Genomic DNA, 11154 nt, shown 5'->3' with positions numbered 1-11154 from the left:
CCAAAAGCAGGTGTGCATCGAGGCTCAACCAACCGCCTCGCTCGCCAGGCCCTTGTGCATGACCAGCAAGCCTGGACTTTCCAGATAACGTTGTGCAGGAGGGAGAGAGATTTCCCCTCGCAGAGAGGGGGGGGTTAGTTCGCAGAGGGCAGGTGGGGTGCCAAGCCTGAGGCGCCCACGGGAGACACTCGGGTTAGGGCCCCGCGGCCGGGGTGGGCCGCTCTGAAGGGGGCACAGCGCCGACAGAGGCGGGCCGGCGGGGACCTGCCCCTTCACCGCCCGGGACGGCGCCGCTTCTGGAGGTGGCGAGGCGGCCGGGGCTGGCAGCGGGCCGCCCTCTCCCGCCCGCGCCTCGGTACGCCGCACGCTGCGCTCCGGCCGCCCCCGCTCGCTCCGCCGCCACAGTTCCGCCGCTGATAGACGCCCGGCGGCGGGAGCAACAGCGGGGCGGCAGGAAGTGAGGGGCCGCGCCGCGCTCCGCTCCGCTCGCCGTGTGATGCGAGCGCGCTCCCGCCCCCGGGGTCGGCGAGAGGCGGGCGGCCGCGGCGGGAGCGCGGGAGGGGCGGCGGCGTCGCCCCGGAGAGAGCGGCAGCGGGGCCCGGCGGCGGCGGCGGCGGCGGCGGGGGGCGGCGGCGGCCGCGGGCTGGCGATGGAGGAAGGTGAGGGGGGCGGGGTGTGTCACTCCTATCCCCCTCCGCCGCCGGTGCCGGCTGAGGGGGCGCGCGCCCAACGGCCGCCTCAGCGGGGCCGCCGCCGCCGCCGCCTCAGGCCGCGGAGCTGAGGGGGGTGGGGGGGTGGTCGGTGCGGCGCCCCCCCCCGGCGATTGGGGCCGCTCCCGTTTGTGGGGCAGGTACGTGCCGGGGTAGTGACTCCCGGAGGAAGGTAAAACGCCCGGTGCTGGTCCCACCGGTGCGGCGGCCGGCTCAGGCCAAAGCGGTCCCGGCCCGGCGCCCCCAGCTCCCCAGCCCCGCTGATGAGGCCTCCTCCTCCCCGCCCCGGGCAGCCCGTCGTTGGCAGCACCGAGCGGGAGGAAGCTGGGTGGACGGGAGCCCAGAAACTTGGGGTCTCTTTCTCCCCCCGGGGGCATTGCCTCTGTGCAGAGCACCCCGGGGCAGCACCCGTCGGCTCCGCGGATGCCTCCGTGAGTGTGCTTTTTCTTTGGCATCCCTTCTGTTTCCCCGTTTGTGTGTTTTTAGTCCGTCTCCTCTCTTGTTTCACTTTTAGCCCCCCACGCAGTTTTTTTTTCTCCAGGTTCTTTCTTGTGCAAACACCCTCTGTGGGCACTAGGAGATGGCATTTCGTTTTCTTTGGGAAATCAGCAGAAACATGACTATAAGTAGGCATTCATTGAAATGCGAGAACAAAACAAGCGTATGTGATACTGTCCCACGGTGTATTCCAGCCTCCCAGCTGTTCTCAGCTAGGGTACTTTCTGAGCTGGGCATGGTTTCTGTGTATCTAGTAGTTTATGGTTGCCCTTCACAAATATGCCTGTATTCTCTTTAATCTGCATAAACTCTTTGTTTACAGAACATTCTTTGGGTAGGAGTGGTCCACATGAAGGTGATGTGCAGTGAACTGATTCCTTTTAGTCTGACTCACTGGGTTTGTTTGATAACTTCTTGTTTCAGTATTAGAAAAGAAGGTGAATCACTGCCCTCTATTCCGTCTGTTTGTGGACTTCACAAACTTGTAGATTTCTAGTATGTTTCTGTTGGTCATTCTCTTCTAGACTGAGCTCAAATAGCTTCCTTGTCCCTTGTATGGGACCCATTACACGCCTTTGATCATCCTCATGGCCCTTCTCTGAACGTTTCTCGACTCTATCTTATCCTTCTTTAGATGAGAGGACAAGAATTGCAGACAGTGATCAATTTGCAGGTGAAAAATAGATAAATATAGCAGCACACAGGATAAATGAGTTATGCTTTTCTGCAGTAGATACACAAAAATAAGTGGAACGCATGTTGCCTGAACAAGAGTTGAAAAAAACATACTGGGAATTTACAGGGAACTAGAAAGCAATCTCAGGTGAAAACTTGTGTGCTGGATAGAGATGTACTAGAGGCTGTGCCATCAGTTCAAAATCCTAGATTATTTCTAGCTGTCACCTCGTTTGACTTTCATTTCGCCCCATTTAAAGGATTCATAGAAGTGGAAACAGCGTTTTTCTTGTTTGAGGCAACTGCAAATGAAACAAGTCAGACATTTGGATCTTTTTCAGAGGGAGAATCTGTGAGCAGTCTTCAAAACTGAGGTGAAGATCATTTGCTGACTGAGATGTATGAGCTGTAGTTGTTTCAGAATTAGAATTTTGAATTGTTCTTTCTTTGGAAGTTTTCTGTAGCAGCTGCTAACTCTAGACTTTGTAAGTGTGTTGCGCTTCTAATATGGCTCACTTATCTGCCAGAAAAGTGAAGAGATGACTTTTTCTGCAGTGTCCTCACAGCTCTTGCTTTGGTCATAACTAGAATGACAAGGGCAGACAGTTGTCTTTCCAAGCACATATCTGCTGTTCTGGTGATCTAGTTTCTCTTCCCCCCCCCCACCCCCCCATTTTATTTTGTGTGGTACAAAAGATTTTTAATTGCAGTGCACTTGATGTTTGCATTGCTGATTAACTTAGTATACATGACATAAAGAGATAGTGGTGTGTATTTCATTTTTGGTTTGACATAATGATAAATGTGATACTGAACACCTTAAGCCTTGTTTTGTTTAATATCTTTCCAGTTCTTGTCTTGTTTAAGAAGGTAGACGATTTCTGTTCATTCCGTTAAAAATGTTATCATTGAGATCTCGGTTTGCTCAGAATAATTTATAAATCGCTTTGAAAACCCTGTTAAAACACAAATACAGGTGTCCTGATACAGACAGACACCATTTTAACAGTTTATTTATATTATTATCTCTAGTTCCTAGCTTTTAAATCTAGAAGGTGGAGTTAAAAGTAGACTGATTTAGACTTGAAGTAATATACAGCCAGAGTAATTATAAGCTTTGTTGTGGGATGTGAGGATTAACACTTCAAGTTTGAAGTCGAATGGCTTTATGGAAGATCTGTTTTAAGTCCAAAGGAAATTAGTGGCTACAAAATTTCAAGCAATGTTGGACAGTAGGTCAAACTGGAGAGCTAAAAATGCTGGAGCATGAGTTACAGTTAAACCTTTTCATCACACTTCTAAAATGACATAAATGTTGTGGGATGTCATCTTTAATATCGTAATTATAACAGACTTTCCAGAATTAGTCTTCTCATATGGAGACTTACACTCTGTGAGTGTAAGCCTCGTTGCCTTTCAGAATGTAAAATAAATGGGACAGGGCTTCAAACTGGTGTTGACAGAAAATTTAACAGAAGCCGAAGAAGCCCTCGGTCTTGTGATGTGATCTACATGGCCGAGCAGACTGGTCTTTTTAATTAAATATTAGACTAAAAATTCATAAATCTTAGTTCTGCTAGATCTGGAGGCAGGAAAAAAAGTGATCTTATATTTACTTTATAAAAGCTTTCACCATGTGAATAACAAGCATCTCAATTTAAAAGTAATGGACTAGCCCAATTTTTGTATTACAGTAATGTGCCTAGTGCACTACTGTATTATAGCAGTGTAAAACCAGGATGCGAGTAGAATGGAATTGGCACCAATTTCTCCCAACGCCTGTCTAAACTACTCCTTTCCTTCATATGTGTAATACGTTTGCCATGGAAAAAACCCAGTTAGCTTCCAGTTTGGGCTCTGGGTAATCCCAGAGTATGGCCACAACAGAAAGCTATTGGATTTTCTAAGGAATGACATAGGAATTTATTTCTGTATATTGTTATAGTGTTAGTTTAGTTAAGCAGATGACATATTTTAATTGAGGCTTTGTCAAATGTCTGCTGTGGCATTGAATCAGTAGCGATAACTGGCGGTTACCTGCTGCTGTGCGGATTTCTCAGAGTGTGATTTTAGGTATTGTGTTGCAATAACTTAAAAAAAATGTCTTCAGGGGCAGCAGACCTGCGACAAAGAAAGAAGCAAAACTGCACAGAATCTGACAAAATGGCTCCAGAAGAGAGAAACAAAGAAAACTCAAAGCTGGGAAGATCGCCAAAGTGTAAGCTACAGAATTTTTAGCCAACTTCTGATTTTTTTTTTTTTTTTCGTTATTCTTTTACATTTTATGGGAAGATATTTGTAGCACAGTAATTTATAACAGACTTATTTTGAATTAGGTTTTTGAATGTTTCAAGGAAAAACAGGCCTGCACATTAGAATTCTTTCATAATGACATTTTAAGTATTGCAGAGTAAAATGGTAGTCCTGGATTGTTTCATGTTGGGGAAGGAGAGGAAGGGGGAGAGGTTAAGAATCTTACTGTTGTTACTATTTGAGTACAAATAAATATTTTAATTTTGCCTGGAACAATCTTTTGGTTGGGAAGCTGAAGGTCATTCAGTAATGGTGCTGAAACACGAACAAACAAAAAGTCCTTACAGCTTTTCAAGAAACAGAACTAAAACCAGGTATAATTTTAGGCAAGTGTTAACCAAGCTACCCAAAACTTTTATGTTAAAAGTGCCTACTGCCTTAAGGGAGCTACAGGTGAAGTAGATGCCCATTGAATGAGTTTGGTAAAACTCAGATTAGTTCCTTCCTCTTATATTTAAAAACAGATTGGAGAATAGAATGTCTCAGTATTGATGTTAGATGTGGTATTGCCGCCTCTTTCTGTTAATATCTTTAAGAATTTTGTGGTGTTTTGGGTAAAATCTAGAGTTTGCTCTGTTTATTTGGAAGATACTTTTCCTTCTTGGAATTCATTTGAAAATGAAGCTTACTAGAATGGGGAGAAATTTTCACTGTAGTGTGTGAGTATTTTATCTGAGAGTCCTATGAAGTAATGACTGGGAAAGAAAACCCTGTGGGAAAGTAATAACAAACACTTCTCAATGCATGCGTGCTGCTGCTGGTGCGATAATTCTGATGCCAGTAAGTTTACTTGCTGTTCAAAAATGAGTCATATGTAGGACATACTGCTTGTTTCTAAATCCTCTGGAATATTTTAGCTTTCTCGCTGTCCATTTTCAGATATGTTAATTCAGCGTTTTGCGAAACTTTTCTTTGGTTGTCTTGCGGCAGTCACTAGTGGAATGATGTATGCTGTGTACCTCTCAACATATCATGAACGGAAATTCTGGTTTTCCAGCAGGCAGGTAAAGAAAAAGTTCAACTACTGAAACAAAAGCCAAATTGTGTTCTTGAAATCAAAGCTGATCCATGCCAGACTGGAACTGTGTGCTTGCAGAATCCCATGTCCTTCTACTCAGGCCTTTGTTTTTTTTATCTCATCTCTTTGTTTTGTTTTGTTTTGTTTTCTTTCTATTTGGTTTGTTTTTTTTTTTTTTTAAAGTGTTTCTCATACTAACAGTAGTCTTGTCTTGTTGTGCTTTTGTATGTTTTTCCATGCCATCCTTTATCATTGAAATGTTTTTTCAAAATTTAGATTAAAAATCTGAAGCATACTGGGATCGCATAAGCTAAACAACAGAAGCACGTAGGGTTTTGGTTTGTTTTTTTATTTAGTGATGTATGGACAGTTGAATAAAATTCAGGTTTGTGAATATGAAAGGATCCTGTGGATCTTGTGCTGTCTTATGATGTGGATTTAAGTTTCTCTGATTCCAAGCATGTTTTCTAAGTTATAGAGAGCATTATATACCTGACAGAGGTGCTGTGAAGATTAATGTCTTGTGGAATACTTTGAAGATGTACAGTAGAGTCATAACCATGTGCTGTATTACAAAACCAGTCTATCTGAAAATATATAGTCTTTGATGGGAAGAGATTGCAGGAGGTAAATATATATATTTTTTTTTTTTTCTAGGAACTTGAACGAGAAATTACATTTCAGGGTGACAGTGCCATTTATTACTCATTCTATAAAGAACTGCTAAAGGCTCCTTCCTTTGAAAGAGGTACAAAACCTTGTTTGTTTTATTAACCTTGAAAAGTCCTGTTCCTTTTGGAGACAGTAAAAAAATTCCTGCAGACTGGGGGCACTGATTTTATGCTCTTATATAGGTAAATCAGTCAGATTAATTAAAAACTGCATGCTGTCCGAACTTTTCAGTGCCTTTTAAAAAACAATATGTAACTGTCCTGTGTTCTATCAGATTGCCTTTAATCAGTATTCTGGAATTGGATTAATATTACTCTCATATTGCCCTGCTATTGTTGAGTTTACCTATGCTACATAGTGGATTTTCTGCCATGTAAGCATAATTTATGGTTAATTTGGGAATGGGCGATGGAAATTACTGTTTTCCATCCTCTGTCAGAAGACGGAATGGTTTCTGTCAAAAATTGATCTGCCCCATCCTCTTCCTGCTAGAGGTTTCTACTCCTGTCAGCTATGATGAATAGATGTTGATGAGCAGAGTGATGGGGACAGAAACCAAGAGGAAGGAGAACAAACTGGGTGGCAGTGGTCTCTCCTTTGTGCTCCTGCTCTTTATCCTGCACTGCCTCTGGAGCTCGCTGACTCTAGGTCCCTAAACCAGCAGAAAACTAAAGCAATGAAAAGAAGGTGGACCACTCTCATACTAGTTTAATGAGTTCAGAAGGGCACCTGGGCTAGCATGGGGAAGAGACACGAACAAACTCTAGGAGAGAAGAGGGAGTGAACAGCCGTATCTCGCAGCGGTCAGCCATTGAATTACTTCCAAAGCCGGCTAAACTTTGTAGGGGTAGTTTTACTGGTTGAACAGTTTTCCAGCTGATGGGTAAGCACATCAGCAATATATAATAGGTTTTTGGTACAGCCAGTTCCTCATTATCTCTGGGGAGATATATATATATATGTGTATGCTGTGAATAGATGGACTGCCTCATTCAGGCATGTTGCTTCTGCAGACAGGTAGACTCATGTGTCTGCTAGGTATTATGGGGACACTCAGTTTTCAAAGGTGTATCATAGCTGTACTGAACCCATTTATAAGTTCTGCAAGACCTGGTTTGGCCTGCAGAGAGCCAGATGCAGACCACACACCAAGATATGCTCAGAACTGGAAACAGTTATCTTGTTTGGCTGTTACATTGTTGTTGGGGTATTCTTTTTTTTTTTTTTTTTCCCTTCTAATTTGATTATTTTTCCTCTTCCTTCTATTGTCCTAAGTAATGACACATCTTTTCTTTAGTTATAATATCTCAGAGTGATGTATCCTTCAAGTATGCCAGTTTCAATTTCATCTCAATCCCATACAAAGCTATATTGTGTCGAGTGATTTTTAGAACTCTCAGAAAGTTAGGGCTGAAAAGGGTGATGTGGACATCATATCTGACCTCTTTGTAGAGACAGGTTTAATACATCCTGCTCATCCCTGTTAGATCTTTGTCTCACTTAGGAACCTCCTGTGAAGGTGATCTGTAGGTGACTGGTTCCAGGGCTACATCAGTATGTTACTGAAAAGGCTATGTTTTAGCTAGTTAGTTTTGGGCCTTCTATTTATAGACTTGATCAAAAAATGGTAATAACTTTGTTGCTAAATCAGTAGGTTGGAATGGCATTTGGTACTTAAATGTATCCTTCCTTTAAAATCAGGAGTGGTGAGTCAGTAACTTTAATGATCAAATCTATTTCTCCCTACCTTTGAGTACACTTTCACCTCTTCTGAAACAGCAATAGTAAGTGATTCAAAGAATAATCTTTTTTTTTTTTTTTTTGGTCTATAGGTGTTTATGAGTTGACACACAATAATAAAACAGTATCACTGAAGACGATAAATGCAGTCCAGCAAATGACTTTGTACCCAGAGTTGATTGCCAGTGTTTTATATCAAGCATCTGGTAGCGAAGTATGTGCATTTCTCCTATTTTCTGTGCTTTCATTATGGTTGCATATGTGCGTGTGTGTATGAGACTTTCTATGCTGTATACAATAAACATATGCAGTTTTTGTTGAATCATTTGGGCTAAGCTTCTCACCAGGTCCAGGTTCTCCTCAATTCTGATCGGTCTCTGGCATAGGATTTTGGGGGTTTCTATGCACTAAATTGTTCTGTCTGTTCTTTACTTCTACAAACCACTTAGAAATGTGGAGAGTATCTGTGCTATCCCTTAAAAACATGAAAATTAACTCCTTTTGGAGTACATAAGTCTGTTGTAGTGGTACCTGTGTCTACCCATTCCTGCATAGATAAAACAGAAAAACACTTCTGTAGATAAACCTTTTGTCTTTCTGCTCTGCTCAGGCTTTGTTCTGCTTACACTGCATACTTGTGTCCTCTCTCAATTATCTTTTTAAGTTATTTATTTATTTTGGAACTGGTTTTGCCACATCTTTACTTATCCAAGTTCCTCCCCTGCATAACTTCTTCCAGTAGTCCTCTGAACTTTATATCTCACTGCAGTATAGATTTATTAAATCTGACACATACAACGTTCATGCTAAAGCAAATACAAAAATCATGGCACTAGCAAGCTGAGTTGTGAAGTGTGCTCTTAATTCACACTGTTTTGTTTTCCCTGAGCCCAAAATAAAAGCATGCTCAATACTTTTCTAGAATAAGGGCCATCTCTTACCTGTTTGTAAAGCACCTAGCACACTGTTAGCAGTATGCAAAGAGTAAATAGTAATCATTTCCAGCTTCAGCTCAGTTGCTGCTATGTCTCTTCGTTTTTATTTGTAATTTCAGGAAGTTATTGAACCAGTGTATTTCTACATTGGTATAGTTTTTGGACTGCAGGGAATTTATGTGACTGCATTGTTTGTAACCAGTTGGGTTATGAGTGGGACTTGGCTGGCAGGAATGCTGACTGTAGCATGGTTCATTATTAACAGGTAAGAAAAACATCTTTATACAATCTAGTTTGTCAATAAGGCATTTTAAAATATCAGAGCAAATTGAAATGCTTTCTATTAACCTTTGTGTTCTCATTGTGAGAGCAAGCTCTTATGCTGAATACAAAACATTTCCCAGAGATGCACTGATTCTTATGATGCTTTTATTAATGGAAAGGCCTCCTGTTGTCCAAACCATCCACGCTGCCAGCTGCACTGACTTTATGTATGTGTGTGAATACAGGAGTATTCTCGCACAATTCCATTTTACAGAAACATTCTTCAGAAGGTTTTGGTTTTGTACTGCTGAAGAATGAAAACAAATTTCTGAAGTTGCTGTGGAACAGAATTGCTCTCTGTGGCCAGCTCTAAATATTGTACCGATAGTTCTGTTGCTTAGAATGAAATGATCAAGTGCATTTTTTTTTTTTATAAGAGTCTTTGATATTTTTTTTTTAATCTGCTTTTTGTAGTGGGTTTTTGTGCAAAGTGGAATTTTCTTAGATGGTTCTGATCTCAAGATTTTTTTATTTTAAAACATTTCACTTGCAAGAAAATGTTCCTTCCCTTTATGGAACACCACAATAATAGGGAGCCTTATTTGGGCAACGAGGACTTGCATTCAGGCTCCTGGTTTGCTACTGAGTAGCTCTGAGGCTTTCTGTGAACTTGAGAGCACTTGAAAGAAAAGAGCTATGGAGGAACAAAATGTTAGAGCTATACCTTTAAAGCTGAACTGTTGGGAAGCATCTTTTAGGAGTGTGAAGTCATCATGACTGAATCTGTGATTAGTAGCTAAAAATACTGTTCATGAAGTTGGTGTGAACAGTGAAAAGTAAGAAAAAATGGAGAATAAATTTGTATTTTTTTCAACAGCAAAGAAGATTAAACAATGTTAACAAATTGAAAGGTCTAGTAGTTAAAAAAAAATCTCCAAATACGCCCCTGTAAGAGGCTTCAGAGGTAAAAATAAAAGGTGACGCTTTCAAATATCTAAATGATAAAGGAGCTTGAAGCTCCTTTTTAAAAGCATAGTAGACACAAAGAAGACTATGTTCCTCTGACACTGATGCCTTTGATCGCATTTGAAAGTGTGACTTGTGCTTCTAAGTCACTTTAGCGCTTTTTAAAACTTTCTCCTACAGCTCTAATTGTGCAGATACTGTCAAGTCATTCCATGAGAAGACCCTGCATGCTCCCCATCCGTCTTTAATCTCTTGTTTTGCTGGGTAGAATTTTCCCTGTAGACAGAGTATCTGCTGGTGCTGCTGCTGCTATAAGGGAGCACTACTTTGGATTCTAAGTATGTTGTGCTCGACTGCCTAAATCACTTACTGAAAACATAATGTATGAGAACTGACAGGAGACTTTTCTCTCAGCTGTGAGCTGGTTTTCATCATAATCTGAAAAGCTGCTGTTATGGCAGCAGTCCCCTGCCTGTGGGCTTAAGGCCATTTAGCACTACTCCTGGCCAAGGAAGGCTCCGTTGTCACGGTGCGGGTGGGCAGCAGCACTGTGTGATGCGTCCGGCTTGCACAGTGGCTTGGTGGGTCAGAAAAGGCTAGAGGCAGATGCTTTTTGCCTTCAGTCCTATAAATGCCACCTAGTAAGGAGACCTGCTGAATAAATGGGTAAAGATTGGACCTTCCTTGCTGATACTATATTTTGTGACCTGTATCAGGAGCAAAATTGTGTCAGTGTTACTTTATACTTAGTACAGGAGTAGTTTGCTTGCAAGGGCACGCTGGTAACTAGAAGTAACACTTAGGCTTTCCTTGATATTTTTGTTTCATAAATCTTACAATAATTTTGTTTGTCTGTACTTTATTCTAGGACAGATACAACAAGGATCGATTACTCCATACCATCAAGGGAAAATTGGGCTTTGCCATATTTTGCATGTCAAGTAGCAGCTCTCACAGGCTATTTAAAAAAAACCTAAATTGTTCTTCTGAGGTAAAGCAAAATTAATTTCTTAATAAAGAGTTGCTGGTAGAACTGTGCTGCGGAGTAGTTACCTGTTTGACTATTGCCCTATCAGGCAGAAAACAGTAGATGTTTTGTTTGTTCTTTTCAAAACAGCCACTTGGATTTCACATAGGCATATGCAGTTTTTGCTAAGCAACTCGTGCCCTGCCCTGTTATGCCCTCCTGAGGGTTCAGAGAAAACAGTGTGGTAGAGTTGTGTGCTGTCTTTTTAAAATAAACTGATGCAGAATTTTTCTCACTATGTGAACTATTTAGTTGCTCTTCCTATTGCTCGGAGAAGATGGTGATAACTTCCTTTCCCTGTCTCTGTCAAAGATGTTTCTTCTGATGGGCTTTAAA

The 11154-nt window shown here is 41.9% G+C and overlaps 1 protein-coding gene across 1 annotated transcript in view; it reads left to right on the top strand.

The window, feature by feature from the left end:
* The first annotated feature begins 1246 nt into the window (after positions 1 to 1246).
* Positions 1247 to 11154, top strand: part of DPY19L4 (dpy-19 like 4) — a 34216-nt gene continuing 24308 nt past the window's right edge. Inside the window, 8 exon segments of the mRNA XM_042786106.1 lie at positions 1247 to 1336; positions 3994 to 4101; positions 5076 to 5200; positions 5872 to 5962; positions 7719 to 7840; positions 8681 to 8826; positions 10660 to 10757; positions 10760 to 10782. Of these exon segments, the coding sequence (XP_042642040.1) occupies positions 1291 to 1336; positions 3994 to 4101; positions 5076 to 5200; positions 5872 to 5962; positions 7719 to 7840; positions 8681 to 8826; positions 10660 to 10757; positions 10760 to 10782 (759 nt within the window). The 5' untranslated portion in view covers positions 1247 to 1290.

The sequence above is a fragment of the Tyto alba genome, unplaced genomic scaffold (assembly GCF_018691265.1).
Source record: "Tyto alba isolate M040663 unplaced genomic scaffold, T.alba_DEE_v4.0 Super-Scaffold_9, whole genome shotgun sequence".
Lineage (NCBI taxonomy): Eukaryota > Metazoa > Chordata > Aves > Strigiformes > Tytonidae > Tyto > Tyto alba.
Note: the sequence above shows the minus strand (reverse complement) of the source record. Positions and strands in the feature narration are given on the sequence as shown.